This window comes from Hoplias malabaricus, chromosome 1 (genome assembly GCF_029633855.1).
Source record: "Hoplias malabaricus isolate fHopMal1 chromosome 1, fHopMal1.hap1, whole genome shotgun sequence".
Taxonomy (NCBI): Eukaryota; Metazoa; Chordata; class Actinopteri; order Characiformes; family Erythrinidae; genus Hoplias; species Hoplias malabaricus.
The window spans coordinates 20212345-20235348 of NC_089800.1; the positions used below are offsets into that span (position 1 = coordinate 20212345).

Genomic DNA, 23004 nt, shown 5'->3' on the forward strand with positions numbered 1-23004 from the left:
TGATATGAAGGTCTACGTCGTGCTGCCAAAGCAACTCTGTCAAGGCAGGGACCCTGCAAGGCCTTTTAGTACTGTAAGTTGTGAAGTGTGGCCTCAATGAAACAGGGTTTCCTTTCCAACAAATCCCACAGATGCTCAGTTATGCACCTAAGCTTGATATACTCTATGCTCTGACTAAATTAACGTTGCGTTACATTAGCTCTTCCATGCGCATTAGTGAGTCTTGTACCTTGTACCTTTCTTGTACTTATTTCTTTCTTTTATTAGGGAACCATATTAATTGTATATTTTTAATTTGTTTTAATTTCATACACCCCATTTCATCTCCAGGACTTCTTTTTTATGTGTGTATCATCTTCAAGATCAACTTCATTTGTGAGTGGTTTGAATGTTGTAGTTGACAGGTGTATGCCTCTACATTGGTTTAGTCAACATTAATTTGTAGGTCTACCTCTATATAATTAGTGTATATAGCATGCGCATTACCGAAAAGTGATCACCTTAAACAAATGTTCCAGAAATAAGACCTCATATCACCTCTGGAATGTATCCAGGAATTTAACTTATTTATCTGTGTCTGTGTGTGTGTGTGTGTGTGTGTGTGTGTGTGTGTGAGAGAGAGAGAGAGAGAGAGAGAGAGAGAGAGAGAGAGAGCGCTGCTTGCTAAAGAAACAGAAGTTATCACGCTGAGATGGACATTCAGGACATTCAGCACTTGTAGGGACAGCGATCAACACCCTATTCACAACCTCTACAGCACTTTTCTTCATTCTAATAACGCTCGCAAAGCCGAGCATTCAGTTCATCCAGGAAACCAAGAAACTCCGCACGACTTCTCATAACTGGACACGAATTAACGTTATGCCTTTCTTCAGATTTCTTATCGTCCAGCTGAGATATTCTTCAACAAATCCATCGAAGGATTCGTAATTTCTTCACAATGGATATTAACCGTTTTAAACTGATTGTTTTATTTACAGTGGGGATTCTAGGTGAGTAAAATATTATATAAAACAGCAGTGATATTTTGATTTACAACTGCAGCTTTCTTGTTCAATTGCGTGGGGAAAAAGGTCTTCTTTTCTGCTGAAAGTCTGTATGTGGTGTGCTGAGGTTTTGTGTGATTGCGTTAGTACAGACTAAATTGATATGGATATGAAATTTAATTTGCGCTTGTAGTCAACATCCAAGAGATGGAGCGTGAGCTCCGGAATCTCAGTACAGAATGAATGCGGATTATCTTACTGAAAGATTTTATTCTCGTTTATATACCGGCGTCATACAAATAAATAATTCTACGTAGTCCGAGTAATAACTCGTGTAAATTAATTTACTCTATATCATTAAAGCATTAAACCTGGAATAAAATCACATTAGTCCTACATCCATTAGCGGATGTCGCAGCTGCGCTGACGTCACACTGTGTTCCAACAGTTTAAGGAGACCGTTAGCAAACACAAGAAGTATACACTCGTGTGTTTGTGTGTGTGTGTGTGTGTGTGTGTGTGTGTGTGTGTGTGTGTGTGTGAGAGAGAGAGAGAGAGAGAATATTTCCTTGGCCAAATATTAATTCATTTTGTTTTGGGTTTTTTTTAATTTCCCAGTTGTGATAAACACTTGGTATAGCTAAAGATAAAACAATATATTTTGGCAAATCCTAATGCACTTCTTATTATAAAATATAAAAATAACCTGAATTGCGTGACCATCTATATGAAGTACTCAGTAAAAACCCCTTGAACGGAATCAAAGCTTGCTGTTTTGCAAAGTCTTTCAGTTGTAATTGGTTTCTTACACTTCTTCGCACTTTGCCTCTAGCTCTAAGATATTGGTTGGCTTACATGCACAGCCTGTTTAAATCCACTGTCTACTCTTTTTCATACTTTTAACTGTAATCTATGTGTTTTATGATAAATTCACTGTGAAGTGGGACAGAGAGAATGACGTAGGCTGAAATAATATTCTCCGTTTTTTTCTCCTGTCTGATTTGAGTTGGGTAGGCCCAGATTTACCTTAGTTGACCTCAGGCCAAACAACCAAGCAAAGTGAGCAATACATTTATGTCACTTACCTCGATAAAGACATTGCCCTCCTGTGCATTTAGATTCAAGCCCTATTTAGACAGGATGATTTTATCAGGGGTACAATTTTAATGAAACATTTTACACATCTCATCAGGACATGCATGAAAATGACTACAGGCTGAACCTGTTTCCAAAGACATGCTTTAGCCCTATAGACTCTACTGTTGGCACCTCATAGACATTCTCATCTCTAGAACAGCATGTGGACTCTCTGCCGCTGACAGATACTGTCTGGCCAGCACTTGAGTCCTGGAGCAGCTTAGAACATGAGTCCTCAGTACAGTTACATAGGGGTGCACTGTAATCACCAACAACCTTTCAGCTCTTTTATGCTGAAGGGTGTCCAAACCCAGGTCAGCCTCTCTATTTTTCCCTTGAGAAGTTTTTCTTAGGACCATGGCTCATCTACTGATGCTGTGTTATGTTGCCATGGTGATGGCACTCACAATCATTTAACATGCCTTCAACCATTTACTTTGATATGTTTATGATTATTTGATCTGTTAATGGTATAAGTCCATTTACCTGTGAACAGTTTCATTTCTTTAAATCACTTTAAGCCCACGGGCAGTTCTCCTATAGCTGGATGAAAGATTTCTTCACGTTTTTGAACAAAGGACTGTGATAGCACGGTCCTAACAGGAAAGGTAAACTGTAAGCAAGGGCCAGAAATAAAAACCAGAAATATTTTCCACTGAAAATAATAATAAATTATTACCTTCATGAAATATCCCCACTGTTTGACACTGTTTTAAATTAAACCAAAACATATTCCTCATTTTTATAGTATCATGTTGTATATTTTATATTGTTACAGCCCTATGGATGCAACATTTCTGAAGGAATCTATATTTCTTGACTGTAAATCTACTGCAGGGGAAAGAGCTTTTTCAAGTCAAGCCACCAGGCTTTGGATTCAACTTCCAGTCAATATTTGGGCCTCAGACACATTCTCAGTTTTTAAATCAGGGCTAAAATCTTATTTATTTAGTCAAGGGCTTGGTAATTAGATTCCCATTAGATTGACGGGGCATATCTAGGGATTCTTGGACATGAAAATTCATGAGAATTGTGGTAATGTCAGATGCTTTTGCTGTCATCCTGCTGCTCTCACATATTCACCCAGGTTTGTTGACTATAAGGCAGAGGGAAACTGATATCTCAGGGAGCCCTCATGTCTGTAAAACATTTCTGGCTGTCCTTCATACCACCAAAAGACAGATGTGATCTGGCTCCAAATAGAGCTGCCCATTGGTCACCTGCCCCTCACTATAATTTAATATTTTGATACTTAACCCATTAATAACATGGCATTATAGACTACTACACACTCAATATAACAAATTCTTAATTTACGTTGGTATCCATGGGTTGCAGTCACATGATTCTATTTTTTAAATATTTTATAAATATTTTCTGTTACATTTTAAATTTCATGTTGAACCCAACCTATCAGTGGATTCAGTTAGAAATGCTTTCAATATTCTTCAGCTAATGTGGTGACTGATATTTGCATACATATCTCTGCAAGTGTGTTGTTGCACTTCAATAAATGAACAGATACTCTTTAATAAGACAACTAACAAATTATCAAATGCATTTATGGCCATGTAATGTTAAACTGAGCTCGGGTGAACACCTGTGGATTGTGTATAAGAGTGATGTACACGCATTAGAATTAGAATCACTTTATTGGCCACTTTGCTGCACACAACGGAATTTGTTCTCCGCATTTAGCCCAATCCGTGCAGTGAAACACACATTTACCCACACACTAATGAACACTAGGGGGCAGTGAGCACACTTGCCCAGAGTGGTGGGCATCTCTAGCCATGGCGCCCTGGGAGCAGTTGGGGGTTAGGTGCCTTGCTCAAGGGCACATCAGTCATGACCTGCCGGTCACATGACAAGCCCAGTTCCTTAACCACCAGGCCATGGCTGCACACCGTGAAGGCGGTAGCACACCTTCAACAACGTCCTCAAACATCATCAAAGTGTACACCTCAAGGACGGGTTTAGGGCTTAGAATTGAGACGAGGGAAAAAGCCTGAAGTCATGCAGACATTTTTAGCGATTTACAATCCTGGCCAGGTGCATTTTATTGGGTCTCTAAAAGAGGACATTTCCAGCAAAAAGAGGATGTATGGTCACCCTAACTAATAGAGGGTATTCACACAATGTCATCTGGACTGAAGGACCCTTAATTAAGTTTCATTTTTAAGACGCAGCAGATTGTTTTGCCACTCGGTCCAACTGTGGGGGCATACCCCGGCTGGAAATTGACGTCAATGCACACTCTCTATGATACAGGTGTTTTTTTTTAGCATGAAACTGAGAAACAAGTTTAAGTGTGTGCTCCACTGGCCGCTGTTCTCTTTATACACTGGTCACGTCAGAATTGACAGGTGTTTACTAAGAGCTTACTAATTATTGCCTAACATAAATAGTAATGCATTGTTCTGCCATCTCCTCAACTGCCGCCTCTTTACAATGATGAGGCCTGAATCCTGACTTAATTTTTAACTTGATTTTATCAGCCTTTTAATAATTATAATTTCCAAATTTGTACATAATTTATAAAGGAATATCAAGGGAAATATTCTTGTAAAACTTAATGCAAGGTGAAAAAAATGCAAAGGGGAAAAAATTATATATTGAACTATAGGAAGGCAAATTCCCTAAGAATTACTGTCCTCTCATAGTAGGCTCTGCAAATTAATAGGAGGATTCTGTCAAGGAAAATCAAGACAGAGTACAATGACACTTCAATTGTTCTCACTGCCCACAAGTGTTTGAACTTGTCAAACTGACTGATCATGGGCCTGTCGTCTTGAAAGCGTGTATATCCTGGTACAGGAAGTTTCTAATTTTAGAATCCTTCACAATAACAGCTACCACACTCCATAAGAGATTTAAATGTTAAATACAGCAAGGATAATAGTTCGTTTGATTTACAGGGATGTTAGTTAGCCTCTCTAAATCTTCAAAGCACTTAAGCATATCTCACAGGGAAAGAAATTACATGTGTATGGCTTAAATTAAAAAATATATTTTACAAGTGAATGTTTCAAGGATTTTTAAAAAATCACTACTGCTTTTTTTTAACCCTACATTTTCAAGAGTCATGCAAAACTAACTGCTGTATGTAAGCACTAAAACGTTTTGTCATATATAGTTTCCAAAAGAGTTGGGACATTGTGCAAAATGTAAATAAAAACTAATTTAAACCAGCACAAAAACAAAATTTTAATGCTGAATCTGAGAAGGTTTATTGTGTTTTTAAAAACTCTTTGCCCATATTAAAAATAAGGCCAGCGATGTTTCAGGGAAGTTGGGACGGGGACATGTTAACCACTGTGCTGCACCACATTTACTTTTAACAACACTCTGTAAACGTTTGGGAACTGTGGAGACTAATTTGTGTAGTTGTGAAAGTGAAATATTTTCTAATTATTGCTTATTATGGGATTTCACCTGCTTAACAGCTCAGGGTCTCCATTATATACTTTTTCATTTCATAATGTGCCAAATTATTTCAATGGGTGAGAGATCTGGATTAGTTTATCACCTGGACACTTTTATTAAGAAACCATGCTTATTTAATTGATTTAGAATGTGAATTGGTCTTTTCTCATTGAAATCAAGACCTTTCCCCCCAAGGTGAAGTCCCCCCAGACCCGTGGCATATATTTTTTCAAAAAACAATAACATTTCAGAGTTTCAAAGTTAGAAATATTGTCCTTGTTGCACTTTATTGTTGCACATTTTTAATGATTTGCACATCACTGCATTCTCTTATTAACTGACATTATTTACTTACAACCCCAAAATGTCAACTCATGATGCCATCTCCATGGTGAGAAAAACTGCACTTGCCAACCTGGACAAATGGAATACATATACACAAATGCTCTTCATTGATTACAGTGTGGAATTCAGTAACATCATTCCCTCAAAATCATGGACCGGAGGTCTCTTTCTACAGCTGAATATTAGACTTTGTAATAAGCAGGTCCCAAATGCTGACAAATAAGGGCACACATCAGGACAGTGTGTGCAGCCTCTTATATTACTCCGTGTTCGCTTGTGACTGTTCTGTCAAACACTACTATCAGATTCACTTTGTTGATGACTATCCTGGGGCTAATCACAGACAATGAGAAGGTCTACAGAGAGACGGTGGTCATTAACCATCAGTAATTCTATTTACTGAAGAGACCGAGGACGTTTGACATGAACACCAGCATCCTCATGATCTTGTAGTGCATCCTGGAGAGCTTGCTGAAGGGTTGTGTCCCCTCCTAGAGTCAGTAATCAGTATGGAGTGTAGTGAATGCCACACAGCCCATCACTAGAAACCGATGACCCACTGTTCAGTAGATATTTTAACAACGGTGTCTGGTCTGCAGAAGCCACAAAACATCATTAAGGAACAATGTCACTCTGCACTGAGGACTCTTCTCCTTGTTACAACCCCATGGATGATATAGGTGCAAGGTGCCATGTATCAGTAGATTTTAGCACCAAGTCATTAGGCTTGTCAACTCACAAAGCTGTGACTTTGCATGGACATTTAATGCACTGTTTACATAAATGCACTCTCAATTCATTATTGACCAGGTCTGCTACATAACTGATGTTTTTTATATATTGAAACAACTAGTGTTTTATTGTGGAACTGACCTGTTGTTTGGTCCAAAACAGATTATGGATATTTCATTTAAAGGTAGACTCATATCATATGACAAATAGATGAATCTTGAACATGAAATCAGTGACATTAGTGAATCTAGACAAAAGGGGACTATAGAGGAATGGTGTATTAAAATATAATGAATGTTTTAAAAGTTATGGAAGATGTAAATACATAAATTGGGATTCATACTTTTAAAAACTAAAAAGATTAACTGGAATTTATAATCTTGTTGTAAAACAAAAGTACATTTAATAATAACGTCTCTATATATGTATTAAAATAATTTTTTAACATTGAATTATATTAAATGTGTTTCTAGTTCAGGGCTGCGGTGGGTCCGGAGCCTACACAGAATCACTGGGCGCAAGGCGGGAACACACCTTGGAGGGGGCGCCAGTCCTTCACAGGGCGACACACACTCACACATTCACTCACACACTCACACCTATGGACACTTTTGAGTCTCCAATCCACCTACCAATGTGTGTTTTTGGAGTGTGGGAGGAAACCCACGCAGACACAGGGCGAACACACCACACTCCTCACAGACAGTCACCCGGAGGAAACCCACGCAGACACAGGGCGAACACACCACACTCCTCACAGACAGTCACCCGGAGGAAACCCACGCAGACACAGGGCGAACACACCACACTCCTCACAGACAGGCACCCAGAGGAAACCCACTACCAGTTCATAGTTTTTGTTTACCATAACTTAGTTAAATTAAAAATATAATGTTAGACATCCAGAAAGTGTGAATGAATGCAGAATCTTTAGCCAAGGTACAGTGGGTTTTGGAAGAAGTTTTTAGACACATTCATGTATTTGTGTAGGCTAGCATTTAATTAATTAATAGATTAAATATTCTCATCATATGCATATCAAACCTAATAATGAGTATATACAGGGATATGAGGTTTAATTTATATTGATCCTGTTGACAGTTTTACTAAACATTGTGATACCTAACTTTTCTGTATTTTTATTTTCTTTTTTTACACAGTGAATACCTTGATGATGAGTGTCATTTCAGGTACGAATTAAATATATTTTCCTCTTCTTCAAATTGAATTAAATAAATTCCTATAATGTTCCCAGTTTGATATTAAAGAAAACAGATTATAAAAAGTAATTTTACATTTATTTAATTTTTTAATATATATATATCATCTCCTTGTGTGTAATGTTTCAAATCAAGTTTTACTTCTTTGTGACTGTAACATTATTTACCCAGTATTGTCATTTTTCTTACTGTTCATTTTCACAAGTTTACCTCCCTCTCTCAAATAAATCATAGAAATCCAACCCCACTAGTTTACCTTAATTCCAGTGGCTGAATTTAATAACACATTTTGATCACTGATATGAACACATAAAGGTATAGAGAATAAAGCTCCTGGATGGACTTTGTAAGCAGGTATATTTACTAGCACTCTCTTACAAGTGGCACTGCTTAGCTTATACCATATATTTCATAATAATTATACATATCCTATATAATGATGTTTGATTACATTGTTAATAAGCTAACATAAAAGGAAAGATAGAATAGCACAAATATATTGTTGATGCAGTGTTTTCTTAACAGCAACAGAGGACATCAAGCTGACATTCACGCACAAGCCTTGGGTGATTTGTAATAACTCTGCTCTTCATCTGGAAATGGAGAAGTGTGGAGAACGTTTTAAAACTGATATGCAGCAGGTGGACCCCCAGAACTGGTGCAATCTAACACATTTTATAAGGTAATTTTCACAGTATGCTGTAATATTACAATGAAATGAAACCTCAGAGGAAATATACATTTAATAGAGGTATCAATAGGGAAAATAAATCATGATTAACTGCAATTTAAAATGCTTGTATTTTCTTTTCGTTTTATTTTTTTGGAAGGGAGATAAAAATCATAAATGTGTAGAGTGGTGTGCACAAAAGACTGGTTAGTTATTTTTTCTATTATAACAGTTCAGAGTAGGTATGATGATATTTGGATTTAATTATATAGTTTTATAGTTTTTCCTTCATAGAATTGTGAACATGTGTATTTAAATACTTCTGGTTTGTTAAAATGTTGACATATTGGTTAAAATATATGCACTAGTAAAGAGGAGCTTCACATAAGTGGTAATAATCTGTAAACATAATAATAGAAAAGCTGACTCAACTGTTTTCATTGTGCAACCAATAAAATGTAAGCATTTTTACAGAGTTTTAGATCCTTAAACAATCTGCAGAAACTTATTATAGTTGCTAGAGGAGTAGTTAAAACATGACTGTATTATGTATTCAAAATAACTTGTTTTTTCATTTGTAATAAAACAGGTCATATTACTGAACTATTAAAGAACTGTTATATCATTTATTTTTGTCCATTAACTAACGTGAATATTATATTAGCAGACAATTTCAGTAATACGTTTGGTGATCCACAGTCTGAATTCGCCACTGAATATGAACTTCCTTCTAAAGCCTTCTTCCAATATTTTTGTTCTCGTTTCTACAGTGAGTACCACTACTTCTCAGCCTGCACTGAGGACAATGCAAAGATTATTGGCTGCTTTTGGCCTAACCCTGTGGTAGAGCACTACATTATCCACATCCACAAACAATTCTTTTCCAACTGCACCTTGACAACTGTGGTCTTCGGTGATCCATCAGAAGATACTCTCACTGCCCTCATCCTTATTCCAGTATTGCTTACATTGGCCATGATTGCACTTGTAGTATGGTGCAGTAAAAGAGGTGATATACTGGCTTAGCACTGGAAACCAAGGTCAAAAATATATAAAAAGAAGCCGTGAGCAAAATGACATATGGACATAAACAAGGACATTAATAAATGTAATGAAGTTATCTGAGGCCAAAAAAGTGCACCTTTTTTTTTGTTGTTGTTGTGGCAATTCCCTTGAGGGATACCTCTGTGACTTCTGTGTGACACACAGATTTGTCATTTTAACTCTGTATAACGTTGCCTTTGGGGATCATGCTCAGAAGTCAGGAATAACACGACTGATGATGATGAGTATTCATACATTTTGAACTGTATGTAAGACTTTTAAACCTTTATTCAATCAATGTGCTTTTAAAATTTGCATCCATGACTCCAACATGAAACTATGCTTCATGAGTTCGGTGTTGACTTCTTGTTGCTCCACTGAAGGGGCTTTACTGAGGAATCCAGTGTTCTTCAATGTGGTTTGAGATGTGAGTTTAAATCATTGTAAGGATTATAACACTAAACTGTAGATAATGTGGATATTTTAGTAAGTGATGCACTGTACTGTAATATAGTATTTTAATTAAATATCCTAGAATTTTCAAAAGTACGACTCTGGAACATTGTGAGTTTCTTTGAAAGGCATGTGTTTATGCTTCGGAGTCCAGATTCATTACATTATACATTTACATTGTGGTACATTATGTCAGGTGGACTGTCTTGTATATAATGTATCATGAGAATAAGAATCTTGTGCTCGTAGGTTGTATGTTAGATTAAAGGAGACGTCTGCGACGACGTGTGGGGAACTGTATCTCTCTGGTTTGTTTACTCTGTGTCTTTTAAGGTGGAACAGTATGTTTGAGAAGAAAAATGACTGTTGTTTGTACGTGGATGCAAATAGTGAGGAAACATATTCTGAATTTTATAAAAATTGTTTTTTGATTACAATCATGAACTACGCCTTTAAATGTGGGAAAAAAACACCAAATCATATTTTGTACGTAAAGAATGACTGTAAATAGACTCTTGTCGTGTTAGAGATCTTGTGGCCCATGTATTGTATTAGACTTGATTGTGATTGTGACTGAATTTTTTAAAACAAACTAAGAAGCTATAACAGGAGGTATTATTTATATGACAAGAAAAGCCTTTGCATTGTGACCAGCTTAAAGATACAAACTGAGACAATGACATATTCTGACATGTCTTACATTATACGCTCAAGGAGAGCTTTATGAGCCAGTGGGACCTCAAGCAGGACATCAGGAAGGATATAAAACTCTTTCCCAGAGTTGACAAAGAATTAAAGGAAATGGGCTGGCTATGACCTCCTTTTTTCTTAAAAAAAAAAAAAAAGCACAGGAATTGTAGAGTGTGTGGTTATTTCTCAAATGTGCTTTGCTGTGTTTGTGGCTGCTATGACTTTCCAACTATAATCAGGTGTATGATATTATGTACGATTTTTTTTTCTTTTTTGGTAAATTGAGGACACAACCTGAATATTCACTGCTGTCCTGAGAGACATTTTTTCACCCCCGCATTTTCTGATTTCTTCTGTCATAATATGTCTCCCTGGTGTGCTACATTTCTTATTCCCACACTAACATGCAGGCAACCCAAACAGGACGTCAACCCCCACTGGTGTTCTTTCCCTCTTCTTTTTATTTAAAGACTAATATATGGCACATAACACACATTCACTCAGACAGACCCTCCCCTGAGGTCTTAATAAACATAGGCTATAATCAAATTCATGAAGACTTTTTTCTAGCCACCCAACAGTAGGACAGTCTTTCTTATTAATAAAGGATCTGAAATAAATCACTATAATTTATGATAACTCTTTTATTCGGGGCTGGGGTTGTAGGTTCACACTAGGGCCGGCCAATTATTCAATACCAATAAATATCGCAATATAAAATGTTTCAAAAACAATATGATTTTTAAACCCATTTTCAATATTTCAGTACACATTATTTACAGCATCTGTCACTGACTGACGGTCATTAGAGGGCGCTGTCATCAGTTCAATGAACTCCATTTTAAAGTAAGTTTAAAAACATTAATATTGACAAAGCTGAGAAATTTAGGTTGTTCTTGGCAGTTTTTCTGTGGCTTTAATATTGTTCATATTGATATCAGAATTATATCATATCGACCAATATTAAGAAATATATTGTGATATAGATTTTAGTCGTCCAACCCTAGTTTAAACCCTGCCTCAGGTGAGAAGGAGGAGTTAGGGGTGTTCTCCCCATGTCTGTGTGGGTTCCCTCTGGGTGCTCCAGTTTCCTCCCAACAAATCATACGCACATGCTGATAGGAGTGAATGTGCGAGTGTGTGGTACCCTGTAATGGACTAGCACCCTGTCCATCATTGCGCCCAATGATCCCGGGCAGGCTTTGGATCGGTCAGGACTCTGAACTGGATAAAGTAGTTACAGTAAGAAACAGAATATGTTTAACGGTAAACAATGCCTACCTTACTGTAAAGGCACATACAACATAAGCTGGAGAAGTACTGTTTTGGAATATAACCTGCAGCAAATGTGACACAGCATGAGAAAATGCGGGAAGAGATTCAAAGGAAGTATTTTTTGGGGGACAGAGAGCCTCCAGCATCAGCATCCTGTTTATTCAGAGAATTCCTCAATGATGAACTCAAGTTTATCCGAAGAGGCACAAACTGAACAGTCAACTTTAATAGTCCGCTACTTACTGAGCAGCTTTGTGAACTAATTTTATATTCAACATTTCATGCAAAAATGAATACACTTTTAAATTTTAGTCTCCAAACACAGCACTGGGCCCGTTGGAGTCTCTCCAATCAAAGCGCTGACCCAGTGTTCATGTAAGTGTGCCAAGCCAAAGTTAAACACAGCAAAACAAACACAATGAGCACAGAGAATAAAGAGATCAAAGTAAAAATTATTAAAACCCAGTGTATCTGCTCCTCAAGTCCTCATTCCTCACATTTGGGGTAAACAGGCCCTGAAATTGGTCATTCTGAACATGGCTGATTAGACACAGTATGGAAAGTGCTGTGTTTTTTGATCCATGTGGCCACCAATGTTTCACTGAGACTCCAGACAACTGTGTTAACTTTTGGAAAAAGGGGTATATTTCAAATGCAAGGGTGGCAAATAGTTCCTATTACTGCTAAGAACTAATATATCTTAGACCATAGACATATTATTGCTAATAATAGGCATTCATTCATCGTCTATAAGTCGTTGTGGGTCCGGAGCCTACCTGGAATCACTGGTGTATTGTGGGAACACACCCTGGAGGGGGCGCCAGTCTTTACCAGAGTGACACACACTCACACATTCACGCAAACCTAAGGACACTTTTGAGTCGCCAATCCACCTAACAACGTGTTTTTTTTTTGTAAGGAAACAATGGGTTTCCCCATTAATAATATAATGACATAATATTTATAAAGTTATACTACAATGTGCCTAGATGTTTTTCACAGGTCAGTAAGGTATTTCAACAAAGTTTCAAACAGAACATAGACTTGTGTATAAACTGTGATCCGCAAATAGTTAAATACCACGTTCTATTACATATATTAATTACTACAGTTTGTTTAATAAATTTGCAAAACTATTAATTGTATCTTACATAAAAATTATTAAAATAATATTAAAATGTATTAATACAGTGATAGTCTGGTGCTCTAATGATTTTAGTTTGACTTGAATGTAACCACCCGGTTACATTTTGATAATGAGTTTGTTTCTAAAGATGTATTGTATTACTGAGATAAGGAACATTGTATTTCATTTTGTCGACATAACAAAAGTTGGTTTATTGATAATATCAAGGAAGCAAAACATAACCCCTAACAATAGCAAGGCTATAACATCAAGGCCGATTGATGACTTGTGTATGACAAATTATGAGGACATTTTGTGTGTGATTTCCTGCTTTCTCCAAGTATTTCAGCCTGCATACACTATTGGTTGCTGGGCCTCACACTGGTGTAGTCTGGTTGAAGTTAAGGGGCTTATGGATGTTTACAGTATATGTGGCCAACAGGAAACATATTTTTAACATATACTGAGAGGTTGTACATGCTACTCAACTGTAAAATTGTTGTGTTGCAGAATAAATTCATGTCTGAGCAAATAGCAAATTGCATACAGAGACAGAGACAATCCGTGGATCCTATTTTCCTAAGCACTCCCACTGAATGGTTCTGTGACCCTGAGGATGGGCAGCTAAATGTGTTGAGAAAACCTAGCTCAGCACTGTTTGTTAGCATTCTGTGCCTGTGTGGAAATTACACCAGGACGGTTACCATCCATTCTCAAAACTGTTTAGCCCTGCAGTGGAAAAGAGGCCTATAAGCTGCCTACTTTTAAGTAAAACAAGTGCATTGCAAGATTTGAACAAAAAATAATATTCTCTTACTTTCCTTTGGATCTTTGAATTTCTTTCTGCGTCGAGCTAGAATACATTTCTCTTATTTGAGAGGTGCTTTACAAAAAAATTAACCGTCTAAAAGTCCCCAAAAATAGGAGCTATGTTTATTGTTGAATCTATGGCAACATTGTTTTTTGGTACCTATTTAACAGCGACAGGATGTGGGCCTGTTGTCAAAAATAACAAATACATCTCATTATAAACACAATGAATCTCTACAGGCAGCAACACAAACAGCAGATAAGAGTTACACATCCGTCCCAGCGCACAGCCACAGCACAATGAAGAGAGTGCTATATCAAGGACTGTTTGCATGAACGTATGCATTTGTAGAAAGACAGGCCACGTGTAGATTATTGGAGGTAAGACAAGATTATACAAACCCCCCAAAAAACTGGCATATTCTTTAAAGTGCCATAAAAGTATGTGATTTTTTAATTCTCTAACTAACTAACTAACTAACTAACTGTATTTAATAAATATAATAAATAAATTATTATTATTATAAACAACTAATAAAGGCATTAATAGGATTTAATGCTTGCAACACACTCAAAAATATCAGGCCAGAGGCATGTGTTACATCATCTTTCCTTTTAATTTCACTTTTTAATCATTAAGAAATGGGCATACTAATTGTTGCAGTGAAATTTGCTTAAAATTGTGCAGCCTCTGTTTTTGATTCCACTCTTCATGAGTGGAATACAGAAAACAGAAAGGAGACAAACCTGAACCGCAGGAAGACAATTCAAGCACATGTATTCTTTGTATACATAGCCCCACTGTTGTAGCATGTGCAGAATGACAGCTGGCATTGTCTTGCTTAAATAACCTCAGACTTCCAAGGAATAGATATCATCTCGATGGTAGTGTTTCTCTCTAAAATCCCAAAATAATTCAGTTCAATTTCAATTTGATGTTATATTTATAGAGTGCTTTTTAAAGTGTTGTTGTCACAATTCACCTTTATAGACTTCCGGGTCCTAGCCCCATGTGAGCAAGCCGTGGCAACAATACACATCTCTACATGATGGTGCCATCCCACATATGAAAGTTAACAATGCCATAGGCCTGGACACACACTCCATACCATGGGAGATTTATGTTTTTTGGATCTTTCATCTTTGACATGGAGAGCTTGACATCAGTGTTCCTGTATACAAGCTAAAACACATTGCAGTCATTTGAGCACAGCATACATTTCAACTTTGTTTTGGACCTTCTGTGACGAAGAGAACGCAGCAATACTCCTGCTTACAACTGATGTATGGCTTTATTGTCTAAACTAAAAACACAAGCAGCTTTAAGTGTAGACACAATGAGTTTCTCAATGCTTTTTATCTCTACAGAAGATAAAACTACTGACCTATAGACATTAAATAAAATGTTAATGTACAACAGGACAGGTTCCAGAACAGATGTGTCTAAGTATGGTACAAAGCATAGATGCCATCTGGGCCTGTGGACTTGACTAGACACTGGACTTTACTTCTCCAGACCTTTTGATCATGAGCAAAATCCTGAGTTCATTTCAGTTCATTTCCATTCTGGAAGCCATCCATAGTGATGAGCTGCTGCTTCCTACTGGGTTATTATTTTAAATGGCTATCATGAAGACACTGTTTTTGTTAAGTTCATTATAGTAAATGTTTGCTCTAAAATGTACTTTGCCATCTCCCAGCCTCCTTTAGCAACTTAAGTTGTTTTGTCCTATTTTTAGTTCCACCAAAACCTTGCTGTTAAAATGGGCTTTTTTTTTATTGTGATGCAGGGCTTCATCCATCTTCCTTCTGTGAGAACACTCTCCACACAAAAGAAAATTAATGTAGTGAGATACTGTCTCTGTTGTTTTTATAGCATCTGCTTTGTGGAAAACATCCCAGTCTGTGCACAAAAAGAAACAAACAAACAAACCCCACAATTTCAGAGCCTCTATGCCATCCTCCCTACTGTTTTCACCAATGTTTTGTTAATTTTTGGCATATATATATATATAAAGATGAAGGTAAGTGCAGGAAAATTTATTTGACACAATGCAACACAGAAACTAAAACAGCTACACAGAGAACTAGAGAGCAACAGGGTTAAACACGGGGCTAGAGCTAAACACACAGAGCTATGGCTAAACACAGCTAAAAAGCTAAACACAGAACATATACAAAGCCCTGGTGACCAAGATAGGAACATCAAGAGCAGACTGAAGAAAGACAAACAATGGTGGACAACAAGGAAACACAGACACAGGTATAATATAGACACCAAAGACAAGACATGACACAGGAAACACAAGTAAGAACCAAGCACATGTTACAGATGTTAGCGTAGCACATATCACATTTGACAAATATTTAAAAGTAGGTAATGATGTTTTCAGTTTGCAGTGGTTAAAGTTTTTCAAAATAAATGTTGGGGCACTAGCTGCACCCTGCAGCTGATTTTGAATCCAGTCAGATTTACTAGATGCAGCTCTCTTTGTGGTAGCACTAGGCGGAATATATAATAAGATGTGTGTGTGTGTGTGTGGTAAATACAAAGATAAACGAAAATATGCACACAAAAAGACAATAAAACTATGGAAAGAGTAGATCCTTATTGATGATCACACGGTTGTTGCTTATTGGCTGATGTGTGTGTCTGGAGTGCTTTATTTTTTGGGTGTATTTATTTTTCTGTTTGTCTGTTTTGCATTTACATGCCACTGTACTTTACAGACGATGTTATTACAAAGACCTTTGGGGAGACAGAGCAGCGTTGGGCATAGAATTTCCATGTAAGAGATACCAACAGACCCTCTTAAAGTATATTGTTAGCAACAGCTATTACTCATGTACACACAAGTCACCATCTCTGCATTCTTTTGACTATTTGTTCCTCTAACGTGAATTGTGGGCTTTGGAAAGCGCATATTTTTACTCATTGTGTATTTTTTGGGGTGTGTGTAGGGCAGTGGTCGGCAACCTGCGGCTCCAGAGCTGCATGCGGATCTTTGATCCCTCTGATGCGGCTCAGCTTTTGAAAATAATTATTGAGTATTTAATTTAAATGTATTTTATTTTGGTGCATTCATTTTCAAAATGTAATTCTTTGAAGTTTATGGCGATCTTGTAACATTTAAAATATTTTGTCGCTCTTAATACACGTCACAACTTCCAACGTGCGACACCCGCCAGTGTGCGGTTTCTTGAACTTTTTGGCAGCTGACTGCACGGCACCAGTAAAATAATGACGGCATGCAGAGAGAGGACAGCATTTTTGTGTCCTGCCAGTGGATAATTTAAGTTCTGCGTTTTTTTTTTTCATTACTACAAGGACTTAACCGTCAACACAATGTCTTTTTTTCGGAGTTAAAAATGTTTTGTTGCATGCAGAAATGTTATTTCATTTTCTCTGCAGTCGTTCATTAATTTAATAAATGTAACACAGTATAGTTTGTTTATACATAGCACAAAGGCGAAAAAAAAACCTGTTATATGCAGTGTTATTTCATGTAAATTTTCAAAAGGGTTTTGTGGCTCCCAGTGTTTTCTTTACTGTGTGAAACGGGTCCAATGGCTCTTCGAGTGGTAAATGTTGCCGACCCCTGGTGTAGGGACTGAACACAGCTCGACACATCAGTTCCTTGTTGCACTGTCCAGCTCTCGCTGGAGTCTTTCGTGGGCCATTAATCCAAGAAACGTTTTATCTCTTCATTATTTCACAGATCAGCTTAATGTTATATGGGACAGTTTGGACACTTTGGTTAAATGTTTAATAGATTTTCAACATGAAAAAAAATCCTCTAAAATGGTCAAATGTAAATATAGGTTTTTATTTAATTTCAAGTTCAAAGGCACAGTATTTTGCAGTATTTCTCCTTCAGGTCACTGAGCTATTGGTCAGCACTAATCCTAGCGTGGGAAAGAAGAGGGAGCTGGCTACAGTTCCCACAAATGTCTCTCCACTAAGAGTCAACATCCAACTGGACATCCTGAGGGCGTCCAGTACTGAATGTGGGGCCTGCTCAGTCTTTACACTCATTTTCCAACGTGATGAGAGACGTGTTTGGGCTTGTTTTTTTTTTTTTTGTTTTTTTTAGTAAGAGGCCCCTGTCTGTGATTTGTATCTTTTCTGAGACAGCTGGATTATGTATGTGTTTGTACATTTGAATGCTTAAAATGCTTAAATGCCACAGTTTTGAATCCTTAAACTCCATTAAACTCAGGTTAAATGTTAATATTTCAGTTTTCCAACCAGGCAAGTTCGCATCAACATAAGTCTTTCTATAAGATTAAATTTAATGATTATTTAACACAGTCCCGGAAGCCGCTCAATTTTCCTATTGTAAAAAAAATACATATAACCAATTAATTAATTAATAAGTAATATAGTAATTCCATCCATCCATCCATTATCTGTAACCCTTATCCAGTTCAGGGTCACGATGGGTCCAGAGCCTTCTTGGAATCATTGGGCGCAAGGCAGGAATACCCCCTTGGGGGGGGGGGGGGGGGGGGGGGTGGCCAGTCCTTCACAGGGCAACACACATTCACTCACACACTCACACCTACGGACACTTTTGAGTCACCAATCCACCTACCAACGTGTGTTTTTGGGACTGCGGGAGGAAACCGGAGCACCCAGAGGAAACCCACGCGAACACAGGGAGAACACACCACACTCCTCACAGACAGTCACAAGGAGTGGGAATCGAACCCACAACCTCTAGGTCCCTGGAGCTGTGTGACTGCGACACTACCTGCTGCACCACCGTGCTGCCAATATAGTAATTCTCTATAACAATTTACATTTTTAAATCAGTTCTATATTAATTACACTGCTAGTTCGTTCACTCTTGATGTTGTTTTCTTTCCTTCAAATTCCTAAAAATTATCTGTCTATTTGTTGTATACTACTGTCATCAAATTAAAAATATTTTAAACGTACCTGCAGCTACTGCATTATTGTAAACATTCATTCCATGTTTGGAGCCATAGATGACATTAAAAAATATATCACATGTAGTCAGTAAGTGTTTCATGACATAATTATATATATATATATATATATATATATATATATATATATATATATATATATATATATATATATGTTGGTAGTTATTTTCAAAATTAAAATGTAGCAGCCCCAGGAATTTATTAAAGGCTTTAAAAGAAAAGCCAAGTTATTTCAATGTTTGTGTATGCACGGGATAAACACTTTGTAACAACTGGAGCACAGTGGCAGGATACAGGGCACATGAGTACAGTGGTTTATAATAGGTGCTAGCAAACATCTTCAGAGCAGAAAAACTCAGATACAAAAAAACTACAGTAAAAACAGACTACAAAAGTGAAACAGGAACTAAGCAAAACAGGAAATAAAACAGGGAGAAATGAAAAGAAGGTTAGGTTAATTTGTCTGAGCTCTGCAGCTCTGTGTAATTTTACACTCTACACATAATGCATGCTCCCAGTTGTTTCCATGAAGAGCATTTACCAAATGTCTCAATTGAAAATGTCCATGGTTTGAGCTGTTTGAGCATCATGAAAGCTAAGAGAAATGTGAATATTAGGGTCATGTGTTTAATATTTACCTCATATTTGTGGAAATATTAAATATTTGGGGAAATGAATAAATGCGTAAATAATTCTATCTGCAAAGAATCACTATATTCACTACGTAAAAAGTGAATATAAAACACATAATTGTGAATTGCAATCCTTTGATCCAAGTCAATCTGTATTTGGAGCATTAGGAAACACTGATCTTTACAAACTAATAAGATGTAAGAAACAAAACTAAAGGGATGTTACCGAAAATTCTTCCATTTTGGTCTTCTGTAAGTCAAAGGAAAAATGTGCGTGTTAAGTAAAAGGAAACGGAATAAAAGTGCACAGCTTATTTTGCATGCCCACACACACACACACACACACTCTATTAAACATGAGAGTGTCATCACATATACAGAGGCATAATCATAAAAAAATAATCACTCCCATTTTTTGCCAGCAGGGTTGCCTTCATATCATCGTTGTCCAAAAAGACCATGCATCTACAAAATAATGACATTATAGAAGAAGGAAAAAATCGAACGTTCAGTGGAAGTCAGTGTAAAACATTTTATTCAGATTTCGAGGCATGTTCATTGGTCCATTCATTATAACATTTTTTACACTGTGGGAAAGACTGGAGATGCATGATTTTCTTTGGACAGCAATGATATTCAAATATCCTCCTAGTGGAAATTAGGCCACTAATCACTTCTATAAATTTGAAAAAGTAATAATGTTGATCAGAATGTTATATACCAGACGTTAAATAAAATATAGAGAGACTAATGGTGGGGAACATGCCAAAGCATTCTCTCTCTCTTAACTGGCCCATCAAGTGCTCCTTGTCTTGGAGGTTTGGAGACACAGAATCCACTTCTTTTCCCACCTCCTCCCAACAGCGCCACCTGGTGAGCAGACAGAGATATAGAAAGTTGAGAGGGTAGCATTAGAAAGACAAACTGCTGATGTTTTACATTACTAGGCTGCCCTCTTGAGTTGTGGAGATTAGTTGAGGTAAATAAATAAATAAATAAATAAATAAATAAATAAATAAAATAACGTTCCAATATTACACTCATAAAGTCATTTGACTTGGACATCCCCCACCACCATAAAATCTCACCTCTGGTCGTGACACTCTTTTCTTTCCTTCGTGTTTTTCTTGAATAAAGGGAGATGCTGTGTGGGTGAACTGACATATTCACCTTCAGAGGAATTAAGATCAATTGTACATACATACAGTAAACTACCTTCATACGTGACCTTAGTACACGGCTCTATGTAACTACACATCTACATTAGTGAAACTGCATCACAAACATTCACAAATAATGGAAAAAAAAGAAAGTATTGGTTATGTACTTAATTTCCAAAATGAATTTCTGTTACAAAATGTAAAGTAAATGCATTACATTTTTTGTACAGTTAGAGAAAATGTCTTACACACGTGTCACACTACAATAAAAGCAAATTAACTGCTCTCAGATCAAGGGAATGTGTCTTAATCCTTTCATGACTTGCTCTCAAGCTTGGAGCATGACACATCATCTGAGACATGTGAACCCAGCCACTACCTCTTTTTTAATATGGTGCAAACTCAATGTCACTGGATTGCCAAGAACAGTTGAAGCGGAGCAGTACCTGCCCAGATGTGCTATTCTAGCTACCAGTATGCTGCTGCTTGGGAGAAGGAATACAAATAAAGGCCAGTTGTACTCTCTTGTAATCCTGGCTGTGGATGGATGAAGCATCACCAGCAATATAACAAAGACAGGTGTGCAGAGACGTCATATTTCCCCTAAGCAGTCATAACAGACACCGTGGCCTTTGCTCATAGCAAAATTCTTTCTCTTTCATACATTTTCAAATGTAAATTCTAGGGGAGACTTGGACATTTTGTATGGCACTAATTATAAGGCCTTGAACAGTCATTTATTTTCATAAAAAAACTGGTCTTGATATTCCAGCATCTCACCCACGCTTTTCTCTTTTTCTCTGGTCTTCATTTGCATAATCATTACAGATGTTAAATCCACTATTCTGTCATTATTCAAGATGATTTAGGCTTTCCATCCACTGTTAGAAATAGTGTGTGATTCATGGCTAAGTGTCAGCTGTTATGAAGGTGATCATTTTTCTACAGGGGACTATTATAGAAAGTAACACAGTCTGGCTGCTCACTGGTTTAGCTCAGGAATAATGGTTGTAACATTACAGATCATCTTAGTTGATGAGTTAACGAAAGACAGCATATTAATCTAAGAGTCAACATAAAGTGTCTCAGAAAGGTGCCTTAATGTGGTTCATAGGCTATCAACTCTGCTCCAGAAAGTCTACTTTTCTGCAGAGAAAGTTGCTCCAGTTAATGAAAGTCTTCAGAGAACTTTACTGGACTGAATGTTTTAGGGCTGGGAAAGGGGAAGTGGCAGTTTGATATATGAAGATTGTAACTAAACTCAACAGGAAAAGCGCTCATGTGCAAAACCAATACTCAGAATGGTCCTGGAGGCAGCAAGAATGTAATTTGTTAGCAGTCAGGTGGAAGGGAGGAACGTTATTGGTTAGCACATGTTGGGAGATTTTAAAATACAGCGCCATAAACAGGTAAAACTCTGCCTAGACTCTGGCACTTGCCAGAAATGACTTTCAGAAAGAAAGTGTTCCATATAATCTTTTTTGTTACTGTAGACTTATTTATTTCTTAAATGGAGGATAATAACTTGCTGCCTCTGAGGCAGATTCTGAAGAAGTACTTTCCTGCACACTGGAGTTATGATGGCTGCCTCTAAAGTAACTGAGGCAAAGGCTAAGATGAAGTTTCTTCAGTGGCAGCAATCAAAAATCAAATACGAAATAATTTATTTGCCAGAATCTGCCTCAGAAGCAGCAGAATTTTACATGTTTTGCTTATTTATTCTACCAAAGATATCTCTGCCAGACAGTGCAGGCAAACATGAGGATCTAGACAGAGCTTTGTGTTTTAAAGTAACACTATGTAGAATTTACACATTAAAATGACAGCTTCTAGATTATTAGATACTCTTGGGAGTGGAAGGGCCCTAGTTCAGTCCCCATGGCCAATAGGAAAATTGAGATAGTTTGAAGTGAATCAACAAGGCCATCCATGGTTGAGGTGCTCTTGAGCAGGACGCCTAACACCCAACTGCCCCCTGGGTGCTGGGGATGTCTGTCAGACCTTATGTCCATGTCTGTATGGTTTGCTCTGAGTTTGCTGCACGTACAGGGTGAGTTCCTGCCTTGTGCCCAATGATTCCTGGTAGGCTCTGGATAAAGTTACTGACAATTAAAAAACTTTTTGTACAAAGATGTTGATTATGCAAATGATTATGTCATTGTACAAACTGTAAACTTTGGACAAGGACAATTACATGTGTAGTAAATAAAACTGATATGTGACTGCTTTCATAAGTGCAATCATCCTAATCTCGGGTTACTTGAGGTACATTTCTTACACTGTGGGGAAACTAGCCAACATAATAACAGTTTTCAACAAAGGTTTATTACTGGATTCAAATTATT

General features: G+C 37.2%; 1 protein-coding gene across 1 annotated transcript; it reads left to right on the forward strand.

Annotated features, from left to right (window-relative positions):
• The first annotated feature begins 728 nt into the window (after positions 1–728).
• On the forward strand, positions 729–10732 carry LOC136665025 (receptor activity-modifying protein 3-like). The gene is made up of 4 exons (XM_066642573.1): positions 729–992; positions 7787–7816; positions 8372–8528; positions 9287–10732. The coding sequence occupies exons 1-4, from the start codon at positions 941–943 to the stop codon at positions 9540–9542; spliced, it is 495 nt and encodes a 164-aa protein (XP_066498670.1). The 5' UTR covers positions 729–940; the 3' UTR covers positions 9543–10732.
• Positions 10733–23004: the final 12272 nt, after the last annotated feature.

Coding starts and splice junctions, on each gene's coding strand:
- LOC136665025 (XM_066642573.1), top strand. CDS start 941: ATGGATATTAACCGTTTTAAACTGATTGTTTTATTTACAGTGGGGATT. Junction 993..7,786: donor ATTTACAGTGGGGATTCTAG/GTGAGTAAAATA, acceptor TTTTTTACACAG/TGAATACCTTGATGATGAGT. Junction 7,817..8,371: donor GATGATGAGTGTCATTTCAG/GTACGAATTAAA, acceptor TTTTCTTAACAG/CAACAGAGGACATCAAGCTG.